The 18,332-nt window shown below is 43.3% G+C and overlaps 2 pseudogenes and 2 gene segments (V, D, J or C); all 4 read right to left on the bottom strand.

Moving 5' to 3' along the window:
• Positions 1–537: 537 nt before the first annotated feature.
• On the bottom strand, positions 538–1,272 carry LOC123482627. The segment is given in 2 exon segments: positions 538–858; positions 1,187–1,272. Coding segments are annotated over 2 exon segments (348 nt in total).
• Positions 1,273–2,554: 1,282 nt separating this feature from the next.
• LOC123482554 lies at positions 2,555–3,047 on the bottom strand. The segment is given in 2 exon segments: positions 2,555–2,862; positions 2,960–3,047. Coding segments are annotated over 2 exon segments (348 nt in total).
• A 9,482-nt stretch (positions 3,048–12,529) lies between these two features.
• LOC123482630 lies at positions 12,530–13,971 on the bottom strand (annotated as a pseudogene).
• A 1,549-nt stretch (positions 13,972–15,520) lies between these two features.
• LOC123482625 lies at positions 15,521–16,025 on the bottom strand (annotated as a pseudogene).
• Between the last annotated feature and the right edge of the window lie 2,307 nt (positions 16,026–18,332).

The raw sequence follows: 18,332 nt of genomic DNA, 5'->3' as shown, positions 1-18,332 counted from the left end.
CCACAGTTTGGAACTTTTCAATATATATTATATGTATGGAGAAATAACAGGTTGGAGCTTTACAATGACAGACAAGGTTGGGTAGGTTACTTTCTAAATGGAATCCGTTACAGTTACGAGTCACCTGCCCAAAATTGTAATCAGTAATGTAACTTTTGCATTACCCAAACTCAGTAACGTAATCTGATTACTTTCAGTTACTTAAGCATTACTTTCCCCTTAAGAGGTATTAGAAGAAGACAAAAAGGATCCATCAAACACATTTGGTGTGTCATCATAGTGGTCTCTGACTTGTGGTTAGACTCACTCAGGTGGAACAAACTTCAACTTGCGTGTTTTTTCAATCATTAATTGAATGTCATTGAGAAAACAGAAAGGTGCCACAATGTATTGTTTTGTAAACATCCTTTTTTAATTTAAAAGTAATCCAATAAGGAATGACTTGACTTGTGTTTATTAAGAAGGTTAATATCGCCCCCTCCTGATTGATACATATAACTCCAGCTGTTTAAGGGATGAGTGAGTTTTTGTACATGTCTGGCCCTGGTTTGTATCACTGTGAGTCTCGGGCACAATAATACACAGCTGTGTCTTCAGTCTGCAGGTTCTGTCCTGTTATAGTCACTGTATTGCTGGAGGAGTCTAAAGTGAGGCTGAACTTGTTCTTCAGGGAGTCTTTGTAGGAAGTGTCTCCAGTAATTATGCTTCCAATCCACTCCAGTGTTTTCCCTGCAGGTTGTCGAATCCAAGCTGTGTAATGGCTACCTACAGAGTACGAAACCTTACAGGAGATTGTCAGTGGTTTACCTGGCTGGACAGTTATAGAGGCTGGCTGAGTGAGCTCTTCACAGTGAACACCTGTGGACAAAGCATTTAAAACATTACCCATTGCAATAGACATTTACATTTTAGTCATTTAGCAGCCGCTCTTATCCAGAGCGACTTACAGTTAGTGAATACATTATTTAATTTTTTTCATACTGGTCCCCCGTGGGAATTGAACCCACAACCCTGGCGTTGCAAACACCATGCTCTATCAACTGAGCTACATCCCTGCCGGCCATTCCCTCCCCTACCCTGGACGACGCTAGGCCAATTGTGCGCCGCCCAATAGCATCATAGAGTTTTAACAAAACTAAAGCCATCACTAATTATTTTGTTGTTCCCCCCAAATTCAGAGACTCACAGGAGGCAGCAGCCAGCAGCAGCAGCAGAGATGCAGGGAACATGGTTTATGTTGAAGCTGAACTGGAGGGAGCTGCTCTTCTCTACTCTCCATAGACGTCACTTACTAGGACCAACAGACAGAGTGAGGCTGTTTATAAGGGAGAGGGAGTGAAAGGAATAGAGGTGAACATTTGCATAAGGAAAGGAAACACATACGGTATGAAAGTGGGAATAAACAAATTATAATAAAAAAGCTTTGACAGTAACACTTGAATATATTACTCTTGTAAATGATTGGTGGTGGATAATATTAGATTAGAGGCTTTTGACTGATACTATGTTTCATACAGTTTTCCAATATGTATCACAACAATGAATTGTGAGAAGGCCCCTGTATATTTTGTTATACAGAGAACTATACAGAGAGGTAGTGAACCATAGCATAGCATTAGGATTTAGAATACTTGAATGGACATTGACCTTCTGATGATGGGCCACAGGTTAGCCATGTTGGTCAAGGACTTTGTCAACTTTGTTTTGCCAGTGCTGTGATAAGATATTTTTGTAAAACAATGAATGTGAATAATTTATCTGCACTGTATGTGTGTTAGCTTGGAACCAGCCAGTTTTAGAGGAAGGATTTCATTAATTTTTCAAATTAACTGCCAATATGCCAACATTCCATTCAAACATTGCTGTCAATCCACAGCCATACACTGGCTCAAATCAGTTAATGATAGGATTTAGACAAGTTGGAAATGCAACAACTACTGATATTGTATCATATAATAGCACTCACAGCTTTCCAAGAAAACAAAAACTGAGACATTTATGTTCTGTTTATATATATTTTTAGAGGCTATTTATACAGACAGTTGGTATAAACCCCATATAAACTGTATTTATGATAATATGACAATATTTTAGGTTGACTATAATTCCATTACACAATTTATGATACATCACATGCCTTACTTTTATTTTCCTGCATAAGTAAAAGCAGAAAATGCATCACCTATGGCTCTACTGCCATTCATTCCAATTAGACTGGTTTTGGATTTCTCCCTGACCAAGAAGGTTGCCATTTTCTCCCCATTATGGACCTTTTAGGATATCTGATATAACCCCTCTAGTGATTTAATAGGATCTGTATGTAGTGAACCTACTCTTATAGGAGAAGGAACTCTTTAATACGGTTAGGAAAAACACCCTATGGGAATAACATGATATGGATATGTGCTTGCATTTTTCTATTCCTAATATCCAACAAGGGATTATGGAAAGTGTATATCCATGGCTGACCATTTTGTGCTCAAAACTTTGAACTGAGATCGCTTGTGCTGAATGGGGAAGTGGATTTTGTACAGCTCTCCCACCGCTCTCTCTCTCACTGTGTGCATCGGGCACAGTAATACACTGCTGTGTCCTCACTCTTCAGGCTGTTCATCTGAAGGTACAGCTTACTGCTGGAGTCCTCTCTGGAGAGGGTGAATCTACCCTGGACTGACTGGGAGTAGTAAGCAGTAGTACCATGTATACAACCAATCCATTTTAGTCCTTGCCCAGGAGCCAGTTTTATCCAACCCATCCAGTAGTCCTTGAATGTGAACCCAGAAGCTGTACAGGTCAGTTTGTGTGATTCTCCAGGCGTTTTAACTACTGGTCCAGACTCAGTCAATGTCTGACCCTGAACACCTGTTGAAAGAAAGCACACATGTTGTCAAAACAAAATCATTAACCTAATGGGCCAATTTATTAATCATAAACTTGCTTTAAATCCAGAGAGACTCACAGGAGGCAGCTGCCAGCAGCAGCAGGGATGCATGGAACATGGTTTGTGTTGAAGCTGAAGTTTACCTTCTTTACTCTCCAGGACTCAGAGAGAGAGATGTGATTCACACAGAGAGACTGTTTATATAAGGCAGAGGAAGAGAGATGAAAGAGAGGAGCTATAGGTAATTTGCATAAGAAGGCAGGTACAGTATGACAGGGTTGGGAATTTCAGAAATCTCTGGGAACCATATTGACTTTTGACGCTTCACTTATGGGATGGAACTCTATACTATAGAATGTTTAGAAAAACAGCCATAGGACATTTAAATAGTATATCATAATAACTTAGCTCTCTCAATAAAACATTTCAGAAAACTCTGTGAACCATATTGACTTTTGACACTTCAATTATATCAATTATAGGGAAGGGACTCTATAGAATGTTTACAAAAACAGCCATAGGACTCATAATGTTTACCCTTTACAAAAAAATTAAAATAATGGCTTATTTCATTCATGAGGGTTAACTTAACTCTGGGAGTGGTGCATTTATGACCATAGAGTGTTCCATTTAGAGTCAAATAGTTTAGAAATCAACACTGTGCAACTTTCACACTGAAAAATCGACAGAACAATTTACTGTGTATTTGTTGTATATTGAATTTCACTGTTTGTGATTTTGAACATTTAGCTCTTAAAGCTGTCATTCTATCATACTCTGTTGTTCTTACAGTAGGCTGTATGTTAGTATGATGTTTTTGTACAGGTCTTCCATTGAGCTGTTGCACTGTGCCTCCAGTTTTTGCACAATAATACACAGCTGTGTCCTCAGCCTGCAGACTGGTGATGTCTAAGTACAGTACATTACTACTGTCTCTGGAGATGGTGAATCTGCTCTTAAAAGAGGCTCCAGAGTTGATGGATCCACCACCCCAGATGATCCCAATCCACTCCAGTGTTTTCCATGGCTGCTGTCATATCCAACCTGTACCATAGTCCGTCAGGGCATAGCCAGAGACTTGCCAAGATAGTTTCACTGACTGTCCAGGAGGTTTGAGTTGAGCAGGGAAGGAGGTCAAACTAATGCTGTGTATAACTAATGCGTCCTACCTGACCGGTCGCTCCTACCAAGTGGCGTGGCGAGAATCTGTCTCCGCACCACGTGCTCTCACCACTGGTGTCCCCCAGGGCTCAGTTCTAGGCCCTCTCCTATTCTCGCTATACACCAAGTCACTTGGCTCTGTCATATCCTCACACGGCCTCTCCTATCATTGCTACGCAGACGACACACAACTAATCTTCTCCTTTCCCTCTTCTGATAACCAGGTGGCGAATTGCATCTCTGCATGTCTGGCAGACATATCAGTGTGGATGACGGATCACTCTCCAACATTCGGAGAGTACGACCCTGCCTTACACAGGAAGTGGCACAGGTCCTAATCCAGGCACTTGTCATCTCCCGTCTGGATTACTGCAACTCGCTGTTGGCTGGGCTCCCTGCCTGTGCCATTAAACCCCTACAACTCATCCAGAATGCCGCAGCCCGTCTGGTGTTCAACCTTCCCAAGTTCTCTCACGTCACCCCGCTCCTCCGCACACTCCACTGGCTTCCAGTTGAAGCTCGCATCTGCTACAAGACCATGGTGCTTGCCTACGGAGCTGTGAGGGGAACGGCACCTCCGTACCTTCAGGCTCTGATCAGTCACTACACCCAAACGAGGGCATTGCGTTCATCCACCTCTGGCCTGCTGGCCCCTACCTCTGCGGAAGCACAGTTCCCGCTCAGCCCAGTCAAAACTGTTCGCTGCTCTGGCACCCCAATGGTGGAACAAGCTCCCTCACGACGCCAGGACAGCGGAGTCACTCACCATCTTCCGGAGACACTTGAAACCCCACCTCTTTAAGGAATACCTGGGATAGGATAAAGTAATCCTTCTACCCCCCCTTACCCCACCCCAAAGAAATAAAAAATAAAAAACATATTGTAAAGTGGTTATCCCACTGGCTATAAGGTGAATGCACCAATTTGTAAGTCACTCTGGATAAGAGCGTCTGCTAAATGACGTAAATGTAAAATGTAAATGTATATCTGAAAGAGATGGGAGTGTAGAGAAAGAGAGATGAGAGGCCTTCATCAAAAACGATATCACAATAGCAAAACAACTGACTAACACAATGGTAAAACAACTGACTAACACAACGGTAAAACAACTGACTAACACAATGGTAAAACAACTGACTAACACAATCACAAAACATCTGACTAACACAATGTTTTGTGTTCTGTATTCAAAGAGACTAAAATCCCCCACTTATATTGCAGGAATGCCAGGAGGAGGAGGGATGTAAGAAGCATGTTTCTCTGTTGTATGGCAGACGGTGTCTGTCTGGGTACTAACAGACAGGGTGGTTGTGGTGATGAAGGTTGTGTCAGAACAGGTCATTGATATAGCAGAGGGAGGGTGTGTACTATCTGTGCTACAAAGACAGGTGTTTGACACGTCACTGGATGCATTCTATATGCATAATGTACTCATAATATATACACATCTATCCATCCGTACGTACATTTGTATTTATTGTATTGCTGTACATCGTTTTATTTTACATTTGTGTGAATGGCCTTGTCTATCAATGTTTTGTTACTTCTAATGTTTTGTGTTTTTTGTGGACCCCAGGAAGAATAGCTGCTGCCTCTGTAAAAGGTAATGGTGATCTAAATAAACAAACAAAATAAACAAGTAAACATATATACATACATACATACATACATACATACATACATGCATACATTTTGTATATGTAAATAATGAGTGCCAGTTGTGGCAGTAAGTAACTGTGTTGTAATGGCACCGTCTTTTGGCCAGGGAAGATGAATGGCTGTGTCCTATAGCTTGTCACATGTATAATTTCAGTAATTGTGGTATTCTACTCCATGTATTGTTACAGAACCTGGTGACAAGGCCAGTCAATATTTTGCAACACAATTTAGTATAAGTTGTCCCCTGTTATTTGAGGTGTATTTGATATATTGACTATTTCTCCTCTGATTTATTAACAAAGAAGATAGGCTAGATATTCTTATTTAGTATGTTATGGATAAAACATTTATTTTTCAAGAAAATGAGTGGAATTGATAGTGATGGAGTGCTGCATCAGATGACTTGGCCTCCACAACCGCCCAACCTCAACCCAATTGAGATGGTTTGGGATGAGTTGGACCGCATAGTGAAGGAAAAGCAGCCAAACAAGTGCTCAGCATGTGTGGGAACTCCTTCAACATTTACATTTACATTTTAGTCATTTAGCAGACGCTCTTATCCAGAGCGACTTACAGGAGCAATTAGGGTTAAGTGCCTTGCTCAAGGGCACATTTACGTCATTTAGCAGACGCTCTTATCCAGAGCGACTCACAAATTGGTGCATTCTCCCCTATAGCCAGTGGGATAACCACTTTACAATTTTTTTTGGGGGGGTAGAAGGATTACTTTATCCTATCCCAGGTATTCCTTAAAGAGGTGGGGTTTCAAATGTCTCCGGAAGGTGGTGAGTGACTCCGCTGTCCTGGCGTCGTGAGGGACTTGTTCCACCATTGGGGTGCCAGAGCAGCCGAACAGTTTTGACTGGGCTGAGCGGGAACTATGCTTCCGCAGAGGAAGGGGAGCCAGCAGGCCAGAGGTGGATGAACGCAATGCCCTCGTTTGGGTGTAGGGACTGATCAGAGCCCGAAGGTACAGAGGTGCCGTTCCCCTCACTGCTCCATAGGCATGCACCATGGTCTTGTAACGGATGCGAGCTTCAACTGGAAGCCAGTGGAGTGTGCGGAGGAGGGGGTGACGTGAGAGAACTTGGGAAGGTTGAACACCAGACGGGCTGCGGCATTCTGGATGAGTTGTAGGGGTTTAATGGCACAGGCAGGAGGCCAGCCAACAGCGAAGTTGCAGTAATCCAGACGGGAGATGACAAGTGCCTGGATTAGGACCTGTGCCGCTTCCTGTGTAAGGCAGGGTCGTACTCTCCGAATGTTGTAGAGCATGAACCTGCAGGATCGGGTCACCGCCTTGATGTTAGCGGAGAACGACAGGGTGTTGTCCAGGGTCACGCCAAGGCTCTTCGCACTCTGGGAGGAGGACACAACGGAGTTGTCAACCGCGATGGCGAGATCATGGAGCGGGCAGTCCTTCCCCGGGAGGAAGAGCAGCTCCGTCTTGCCAGGGTTCAGCTTGAGGTGGTGATCCGTCATCCATACTGATATGTCTGCCAGACATGCAGAGATGCGATTCGCCACCTGGTTATCAGAAGGGGAAAGGAGAAGATTAGTTGTGTATCGTCAGCGTAGCAATGATAGGAGAGGCCATGTGAGGATATGACAGAGCCAAGTGACTTGGTGTATAGGGAGAAAAGGAGAGGGCCTAGAACTGAGCCCTGGGGACACCAGTGGTGAGAGCACGTGGTGCGGAGACAGCTTCTCGCCACGCCACTTGGTAGGAAGCGACCGGTCAGGTAGGACGCAATCCAGGAGTGAGCCGCGCCGGAGATGCCCAGCTCGGAGAGGGTGGAGAGGAGGATCTGATGGTTCACAGTATCAAAGGCAGCAGACAGGTCTAGAAGGACAAGAGCAGAGGAGAGAGAGTTAGCTTTAGCAGTGCGGAGAGCCTCCGTGACACAGAGAAGAGCAGTCTCAGTTGAATGACCAGTCCTGAAACCTGACTGGTTTGGATCAAGAAGGTCATTCTGAGAGAGATAGCAAGAGAGTTGGCTAAAGACGGCACGCTCAATAGTTTTGGAAAGAAAAGAAAGAAGGGATACTGGTCTGTAGTTGTTGACATCAGTGGGATCGAGTGTTGGTTTTTTTGAGAAGGGAGCAACTCTCGCTCTCTTGAAGACGGAAGGGACATGGCCAGCGGTCAAGGATGAGTTGATCAGCGAGGTGAGGTAGGGGAGAAGGTCACCGGGAGATGGTCTGGAGAAGAGAGGAGGGGATGGGGTCAAGCGGGCAGGTTGTTGGGCGGCCTGCAGTCACAAGTCGCAGGATTTTATCTGGAGAGAGAGGGAGAAAGAAGTCAAAGCATAGGGTAGGGCAGTGTGAGTAGGACCAGCAGTGTCATTAGACTTAACAAACGAGGATCGGATGTCGTCAACCTTCTTTTCAAAGTGGTTGACGAAGTCATCCACAGAGAGAGAGGAGGGGGGGGGGGGAGGATTCAGGAGGGAGGAAAATGTGGCAAAGAGCTTCCTAGGGTTAGAGGCAGATGCTTGGAATTTAGAGTGGTAGAAAGTGGCCTTAGCAGCAGAAACAGATGAAGAAAATGTAGAGAGGAGGGAGTGAAAAGATGCCAGGTCGGCAGGGAGTTTAGTTTTCTTCCATTTCCGCTCCGCTGCCCGGAGCTCTGTTCTGTGAGCTCGCAATGAGTCATCAAGCCACGGAGCTGGAGGGGAGGACCGAGCCGGCCGGGAGGATAGGGGACACAGAGAGTCAAATGATGCAGAAAGGGGAGGAGAGGAGGGTTGAGAGGCAGAATCAGGAGATTGGAGGGAGAAGGATTGAGCAGAGGGAAGAGATGATAGGATGGAAGAGGAGAGAGTAGTGGGAGAGAGAGAGCGAAGGTTGCGGCGGCACATTACCATCTGTGTAGGGGCAGAGTGAGTAGTGTTGGAGGAGAGCGAGAGAGAAAAGGAAACAAAGTAGTGGTCGGAGACATGGAGGGGGAGTTGCAGTGAGATTAGTAGAAGAGCAGCATCTAGTAAAGATGAGGTCAAGCGTATTGCCTGCCTTGTGAGTAGGGGGACGGTGAGAGGGTGAGGTCAAAAGAGGAGAGGAGTGGAAAGAAGGAGGCAGAGAGAAATGAGTCAAATGTAGACGTAGGGAGGTTGAAATCCCCCAGAACTGTGAGGGGTGAGCCATCCTCAGGAAAGGAGCTCATCAAGGCGTCAAGCTCATTGATGAACTCTCCAAGGGAACCTGGAGGGCGATAGATGACAAGGATATTAAGCTTAAATGGGCTAGTGACTGTGACAGCATGGAATTCAAATGAGGAGATAGACAGATCGGTTAGGGGAAAAATTGAGAATGTCCACTTGGGAGAGATGAGGATTCCTGTGCCACCACCCCCTCTGACCAGATGCTCTCGGGGTATGCGAGAACACATGGTCAGACGAGGAGAGAGCAGTAGGAGTAGCAGGGTTTTCAGTGGTAATCCATGTTTCCGTCAGCGCCAGGAAGTCGAGGGAATGGAGGTTAGCATAGGCTGGGATGAAGTCAGCTTTGTTGGCAGCAGAACGGCAGTTCCAGAGGCTGCCTGAGACCTGGAACTCCAGGTGTGGGGTGCGTGCAGGGACCACCAGGTTAGAGAGGCAGCAGCCACGCGGTGTGAGGCGTCTGTTAGCCTGTGCGGAGAGGAGAGAACAGGGATAGGCAGAGGCATAGTCGACAGGCTGTAGCAAATGGCCACAATAATGCAGAGGAGATCGGAATGAAATGAACCAGACATCAGGGAAAGGAGAGAGTAGGGCCTCCCTCACCAAAACTTCCACCTCAGAAACAATAATTGTTTCACTGAACCACCCGAACAAAAAACTCTCCCAACTTCCACCTCAGAAATCAGAATTGTTGCGAACTACAGCGGTTCAATGTTACAAGGAATAGACTCAACCTACTTTATTCAGCTAGCCAAATATGACACCATAGCTAACCAGCATGCCAGCATCCAACAGCACACAGTTTAGCACCAATACTTGGTTACAACAAACTACCAGTAGTGTGTTAACACACTAAACAGATAATTCATGTGTTAACGAATTACGTTGGCTAGCTAGCACAGATATATTGTATTTTGCTGCTACAGTACAGTTAGCTGGTCGTGTTGGCTAGCCAGCAATGGCTACTGTGTTGACCCTGTTTGGAAAACGGCTAGCTAGCTAGCTTCGTGCTACCTACAATAACTACCCACAACAGCCCACGATGCCTGACTATGACGCCATAGCTAACTAGCATGCTAGCATCCAACAACACACAGTTTAGCACCAATACTTGGTTACAACAAACCACCAAGAGTGTGTTAACACACTAAACAGATAATTCGTGTCCGTGTCTAGTTCCCTTCACAAGGCAGCAAGACTGTTGGAAAAGCATTCCAGGTGAAGCTGGTTGAAAGAATGCCAAGAGTGTGCAAAGCTGTCATCAAGGCAAAGGGTGGCTATTTGAAGAATCTCAAAAATATAATATATTTAGATTTTTTAAACACTTTTTGTTTACTACGTGATTCCATATGTGTTATTTCATAGTTTTAAATAAATAATATGCCATTTAGCAGACGCTTTTATCCAAAGCGACTTACAGTAATGCATGCATACATTTTTCTGTATGGGTGGTCCCGAGGCTCGAACCCACTACCTTGGCGTTTCAAGCGCCGTGCTCTACCATTTGAGCTACAGAGGTTTTAATGTCTTCACTATTATTCTGCAATGTAGAAAATAGTACAAATTAAGAAAAACCCTTGAATGAGTAGGTAGTGTACGTAAAATATTTGTGTTTTAAAGTTTGTGTGGTTATAAACAGCTTCTTATACAGTTTATCCCCAGAGAATGGGTTTTTGTACAGGTCTGGTGCTGCATTGTATCACTGTGGCCACCAGAACAATAAAACACAGCTGTGTCTTCTGTCTGAAGGTTCTTTCCAAGAGAGATCTTGGTAGAACCCTGCTTGGTGGTCTCTGAGTTTGGAATCCACCACTGTTTTTACTGTTTCCAGGATCACCCTGTTAAAAACCTTTCTGTAGAATCCATGCTCAGCAAATACTTCTGTGTGATTTTATAGAATCGTAGCACTCTTCTTTCAATTCGAGTATCACAACTAATTATGAAAAAGTCTTACATTATCTTCAGATAGGAATGTTGTCAAATGTCATTTTGTTATTAAATAAAATTGATTTTCACAATTCAGAGTTTGTCACTGGGTTCCATCCTGTTAAGTCAAGGTTGGCCAACCCTCTTCCTGGAGAGCTACTGGGTGTGCAGGCTTTTACAAATCTGATTTGGCAGTCAAGGTCCTTATGGGCAGCTGATTTGATTAATTGAGTTAGATTGGGGCTAGAGCAAAATCCTTGCCATTGTAAAAGATGACTCCTACACACAATTACTTGTACATATCAAATCAAATCAAATCAAATCAAATTTTATTGGTCACATGCGCCGAATACAACAGGTGCAGGCATTACAGTGAAATGCTTACTTACAGCCCTTAACCAACAGTGCATTTATTTTAAACAAAAAAGTAAGAATAAAACAACAACAAAAAAAGTGTTGAGAAAAAAGAGCAGAAGTAAAATAAAGCGACAGTAGGGAGGCTATATATACAGGGGGGTACCGTTGCAGAGTCAATGTGCGGGGGGCACCGACTAGTTGAGGTAGTTGAGGTAATATGTACATGTGGGTAGAGTTAAAGTGACTATGCATAAATACTTAACAGAGTAGCAGCAGCGTAAAAAGGATGGGGTGGGGGGGGCAGTGCAAATAGTCCGGGTAGCCATGATTAGCTGTTCAGGAGTCTTATGGCTTGGGGGTAGAAGCTGTTGAGAAGTCTTTTGGACCTAGACTTGGCACTCCGGTACCGCTTGCCGTGCGGTAGCAGAGAGAACAGTCTATGACTAGGGTGGCTTTAGTCTTTGACAATTTTGAGGGCCTTCCTCTGACACCGCCTGGTATAGAGGTCCTGGATGGCAGGAAGCTTTGCCCCAGTGATGTACTGGGCCATACGCACTACCCTCTGTAGTGCCTTGCGGTCGGAGGCCAAGCAGTTGCCATACCAGGCGGTGATGCAACCAGTCAGGATGCTCTCGATGGTGCAGCTGTAGAATTTTTTGAGGATCTGAGGACCCATGCCAAATCTTTTTAGTCTCCTGAGGGGGAATAGGCTTTGTCGTGCCCTCTTCACGACTGTCTTGGTGTGTTTGGACCATGATAGTTCGTTGGTGATGTGGACACCAAGGAACTTGAAGCTCTCAACCTGTTCCACTACAGCCCCGTCGATGAGAATGGGGGCGTGCTCAGTCCTCTTTTTTCCTGTAGTCCATAATCATCTCCTTTGTCTTGGTCACGTTGAGGGAGAGGTTGTTGTCCTGGCACCACACGGCCAGATCTCTGACCTCCTCCCTATAGGCTGTCTCATCGTTGTCGGTGATCAGGCCTACCACTGTTGTGTCGTCGGCAAACTTAATGATGGTGTTGGAGTCGTGCCTGGCCATGCAGTCATGGGTGAACAGAGAGTACAGGACGGGACTGAGCACGCACCCCTGAGGGGCCCCCGTGTTGAGGATCAGTGTGGCAGATGTGTTGTTACCTACCCTACATATTTACTGTATTTTCTGCTCTTTCTCAAAAGAAAGTAAGGTAAAACTCTGAAAAACTCAGAGGCCTTATTCATGAAGCATAGACAGTGTTTCTGAGGTGGGGAGCTCTCATATTAAAGTATAAGGTTGTCTATCCCGCTGTTTACAGAGAAGGATAATGAAGTGTGTGCTTCTGTACATGTTCCACAGACTGTCTCTATCTATGTCTGAAGGGTTTTTGAACAGCTCCACCACCACTCACATCACTGGACCCAGCGTACACAGTAATACACATCAGAGTCCTCTGCCTTCAGACCAGACAGTTTCAGATGTGTCATGCTCACTGAGCTCTGTTTGGTCAGTTCAATCCACCCCTCCAGGGTTTTGGCATAGCCTGCTGCTCCAGTATGGTGTTGATCCAGCCCATCCATTCCAGTGGCTTCCCTGTAGGTTGGCAAATCCAGTTCATATCATATGTTGTAAAGGTATACCCAGTTCCTCTGCCGGAGGGGTTGAGAATTTCTCCAGGCTTTTTCTGGAGTGGACTGGAGGGAATGGACACCATAGTCTGATCATTTAAACCTGAAGGAGAGAAAGAGAAAGAGGAAACAGAGGGAGAGGAGAAAGGAGAGAGGGTGGAATATGGAGGAAAAGCATGAAGGAGATAGAGGTTACAATGGAAAATTGTCTTCAGTCTTTGCTCAGCATAAGAACAGTTAAGAAAGGAGTAAAACCAAGCAGAACTCACAGGGCAGACAGAGAGAGAGCAGCAGAAGGTAGAGTTTTCCCATCATACTGAGGGTGGAGATATGAACTCAGCTGCTCCACACAAGACAACAAGACAACAAGGCAGCAGCAGAACATAAGTATATATCTAGATTTACATGATGTCATGGGGGAGGAACCCCTTATGCCCACCAATCACCAGGTTAATAGTTGCTCACTGACACGTTTCATCTAGCTTGAGGTACCATGAAAACGTGTTTTGGGTCTGATGACCGATTCCACTTATGATAATGTCCCTCTCTTTACAACAACTCTCCAGGAAAATGTACTCCTTGTGTTGATGTTGTTAAGTTGATGGTGTAGTGTACTGGTAGCTGTGGGTCTCAGGGAAGGTGTGCAGTTTGTGTGTGGAGGGGGATGGAACACACTGATCCTCTACTACCCTCTGTTGGCTCTACTTCTCTGAGGGGTTTTTGTACAGATCCTCCTCTCACTCACACCACTGTGTCTCTCGCACAGTAATACACAGCAGAGTCCTCTGCTCTCAGACCAGACAGCTTCAAGTGTGTCATGCCGTTAGAATTATCTTTGGTGACTTCTATCCGTCCTTCAACACTTTTTGCATATGCAGTTCCACTACCATCAATCCATATAGCGCCAATCCATTCTAGAGCTTTTCCTGCTGGTTGTCTTATCCAGCGCATGCCATGGCCACTAAAGGTATATCCAGATCCTTTAAAAGAGATACTGACAATTTATCCAGGCTTTTTTAGGACTGGACCAGAGGGAATGGACTCCAGACTCTGGCCATTTAAACCTGATGAAGAGAAAGAGATATTAAAGAAATTGAGGTTATAACAAAATAATGTCAATGTTCAGTCACTCCTCATAGTAAAAGTAGTTGATAAAGGAGTAGGTGACTGCAGAACTCACAGGGCAGACAGAGAGAGAGCAGCAGAAGGTAGAGTTTGCCCGTCATACTGAGGGTGGAGATATGAACTCAGCTGCTCCACACAAGACAACAAGACAACAAGTCAGCAGCAGAACATAAGTATATATGAACTCTGAGGGATCTGGATTTACATCATGATGTCATGGGGGAGGGGCTGATTACTCTGAGGTCAGAGGTCAATTTATGGCTCATCAGTAGTGCCAGGAGTTTTTCCTGGTCAGGTCAATTAGTCAGAAAAACCTCCAGGGCCTACTCACCACACACATAACTGACTCAAGGACTGGAGGAAATGTGGGGAACATGATCATTTTCTAAATATTGAGAACCTTCATGATTTCAATTTATTGCGGGTTCAATTAAATGGCATATACTGTATAAAAATCCATTTGTCAAGGAAATAGCGGCGCACAATTGGCCCAGCGTTGTCCAGGGTAGGGGAGGGAATGGCCGGCAGGGGATGTAGCTCAGTTGGTAGAGCATGGCGTTTGCAACGCCAGGGTTGTGGGTTCGATAAAATAATGTATGTGCTAACTGTAAGTCGCTCTGGATAAGAGCGTCTGCTAAATGACTAAAATGTAAATGTAAATGTAAATAATTAAAGTATTGACAATCATAGACATAAAAGGCATGGGTGACAAAAATAGTACACTAGTATTCACAGGACATGTCTCCAATGGGGCAGTTAAGCAAAATCAATCATTTCAAAAAAAGATTATGTTTTACATTTATACATTCTGTCATGAATGAACACAGCTTAATAAGATGCATCACCTCACATAGCCTGTACTTTGTTTTGTTTCTGCATACATGTGTATAGATGATGTAATGAAGCAGTAAGGGACTTGTTGTCTGTGCTATGTGCTACCTTCAGTCACAGGTAAATGGCGTTGTTCGGCCCGGCGATAGCCCAGGCGTTGCTGACGCCTACCAAATCTTACAACACCTGGATAGGTATTTTACCTATCAGCTAACCACATTGTATGTTATTGCAATCTGCATAGAACTAGGAATTAGAAAAGTGATAGGATCTCTATGGCAATGTGTCAGTCGATGACACAGTCAATGATGTGGCACGCAACCATTGGTTGATGCATGCTACGTCTGAGCAGGGGAACGCGACCATTCTCTCTACAGGGGAGTTCGCATTTCAAAAAGTAAAACAAATCTTCTGAGGTCTGATAGGCAGAAAGTTAGGCTTATATTAACTATACCAAACTAAATGCTAGGCTGGAAGCAAGGGGAAATAATGTGCAAGTTGAGATAAATACAAGAGACGATTCGGAGAGCAACATGAACATGATATTCTTATGGAGGTGCAGTGATCATTTTCAGATGGAACTCAGTATGTATTGTGGAGTGACACTTTAATCATTTTTTCTAACTTCTAACTTTCTACTCTTGCCTATAGGACAATGCTCATGTTAATAGTAGTTCAGTTGATGGTTTACTGGTTGCTATGTTCTCAGTGGAATATGTGCAGTTTTTATAGGCTGTTGTACTGATGCTCTACTGCCCTCTGTTGACTCTGCTGGCAGTTAGATTCTCTGAGGGTTTTTTGTACAGATCCTCCTCTCACTCACACCACTGTGTCTCTTGCACAGTAATACACAGCAGAGTCCTCTGCTCTCAGACCAGACAGCTTCAGATACACCATGCTGTTAGAATTGTCTCTGGTGACTTCAATCCGTCCTTCAACACCTTTTGCATATGCAGTTCCACTAGCATCATTCCATATAATGCCTATCCATTCAAGTGCTCCTCCTGCAGGTTGACGTATCCAGGCCATGTTGTAGCTACTAAATGTAAATCCAGATCCCTTGCAGGAGAGGCTGAGAGGTTCTGCAGGCTTTTTTCAGGACTGGACTGGAGGGAATGGCCTCCAGACTCTGACCATACACCCCTAATAGAGAAAAGAGAATGAAGACAATAGATCACTAATATGTTAACTCAATTGATATGATCATTATCTCTATACGTAAAATACTTTGTTCCAATAAATTGCTAGATTATTGAGTACATACTACAGAGGCCCAGCAAGACCAGGAGGAGGTGTAGTTTGCCTGTCATCTTTTCAGGATGGAAGACAATTCACCCATTGTAGAAAACATCATATAAGTACACAGACTTGGGAGACAGAATTTGCATGACAACCGTGGTTGGGTGGTATTATGTCACATGCATATAAAAGAGGTTTCAAAGTATATATTCAATTCTAAGACAACGCCAGACATCAGCGTTTACTGTCGATCAGCAAACTTTTTCTGTATTGCTCAGACAGTAAAGTCTTAGTTTTTTTGTGTATTTTTCAACAATTGACATAAAGAACAGTCATTAAATAATTTATATTTAATCAAATTGCACTTTAATATTATCACAACAATATCACAAACACATTCATACAAGTGGTGCCTTAAAGAAATTGCGGTATCTTGTCACGTTATCAGCATAGGTTTGAATCCGTCCTACTGCCCTTTGACACAACCTCTCTCTGTCTTTTATCACTGTCATTCTCTCTCTCTATCTATTCAATAGTCAGAAAATACCTTTAAAATGTTAAAACTTTTTATTAAACACATAAAACAAGACAAAAATCCTGATGCAATGTACCCTGAAATGTGTTCCTATTGTTTCAACGTCACATGGTCAGCAACTGTCACCAAACTACTTGCCTTCGATGGCTACCGACTGGTCGCACTACATCATTTCAACGTGCAGAATTGGGTATATTCACCCTCTGAAAAAAGAAAGCCAAAAGTTTGTTGAATTTCCAATGTGTAATCACTATGCTTTCAACCATCTAAAAGCACAACCGAATTCCAAAGGAAAAAACAATGTCAGATTTTTGGTTTGGTTGTCACCCAAATGGATATCGCTGCGCTTTCAACCATTCAAAAAGCACAGCGAAGTTCAAATGGGAATACAATATCAGATATTTTGTTTATTTATACAACATATTAATGTGATATTGCTGTGCTTCATCTAATATCAGAACCAAATGGCCTGGATTGCAGTTGAGATTACATAAAAAATACATGGTGCAGGTGATCAATGCTGGTGCAATTGTGAAGATCTCCACAGACCTGCAGATGGCCTATGCATGTTATCTCTTATCAACAATACAAAACATACACATACAAACAACGACATCATGCAAACATCAACTAAATCACACCTGCTCAGACCCACTAGCCCTCACCCCTATCTCCACCTCCCGGGTCACTTTCTGCCACAGGGCCTCAAACTTAACGATTCTGTTTCTCCCCGTCGCTCGCACGCACTTTCAATTTTATGATTGTAAAGCATTTGACCTTTCCATTGCGTGAACGACAGACAATTGGTTGATTTCCAGTTTTTAAGTATACAGTTGTTTTAAGGTGATTGATGGGTAAAGTATTGTCCAACCCATCGGGTCTCTCACTGCACCCTCATTTTCCATGTCTTGAAATAAGTAGACTTAATTACATTTAGAGTGTAATACTTCTGACAGCCATCTTTCCAACTCTGCCCATAACTTTTGGACTTTTTAACATTCCTAAAAGGCATGAATAATTAGTTTTACACTTCAGACATGACTCTGCCCTTGTGCTGTAAAATTAGTGATTTTTGTCTCTTGTATAATACATTCTATACATTAATGTATACTTGATTAAGCCTACATTTGAGTTAACTGTAATCTCGTTAGTTATGTTCCAACATTCCCTCCATCTTGTGCCAATATCTGTTATTTTTAAATCTTGGTTCCAATGATTTATATATTTTTCGAAGAGATAGGCTCTCTGCAACGTTTTGATTAGCTTCCCTATCATATGAAAGTATGGTCACATTTCATTTGCTCTGTTAAACCTACCATTTGGAATGAGTTCGATAGCAACAGTGAATCTATTTAGTTTTTAAATGTGTTACTGCACTTTTACAATGATACATTGGTCCATTTTTAGGGTTAATCAATATACTATATCAGGGAAATTGATTTATCAGAGTACAGGTGCATCATGGGGTAGAAGTCATGCTTGGGTAGCTTTGAACTACTGCGCCCAACACTCATTTTGATAGATGCCTTATAAAAACACATTCTTAAACTCTCTCCCCTATAAACAATTATAATCAAGACATACTAAAGTATTTAGGGGGAGGTGCCCAGGACAGCTATGAGAAACCACATAGAGGAATTTGTTATTTTAGAGAAGGACTCATTGTTTAATGCAATTCTTGAAAAGTGTGTTATATTTATTACAAACACAAACCATGAATATGGTCTGTCAATAAAGTTGTGTGTGATGAGTAGCGGTGAATGACTGAGAATATTAAATAATATAATTAATACAACTGTTGACAATGGCCTATAATATAAATGAAATAGTGATTAAATTATCCATCTCACCATTTAT

The sequence above is a fragment of the Coregonus clupeaformis genome, chromosome 35, assembly GCF_020615455.1.
Source record: "Coregonus clupeaformis isolate EN_2021a chromosome 35, ASM2061545v1, whole genome shotgun sequence".
NCBI classification, from domain to species: domain Eukaryota; kingdom Metazoa; phylum Chordata; class Actinopteri; order Salmoniformes; family Salmonidae; genus Coregonus; species Coregonus clupeaformis.
This window is presented reverse-complemented; position numbering and strand designations above follow the sequence as displayed.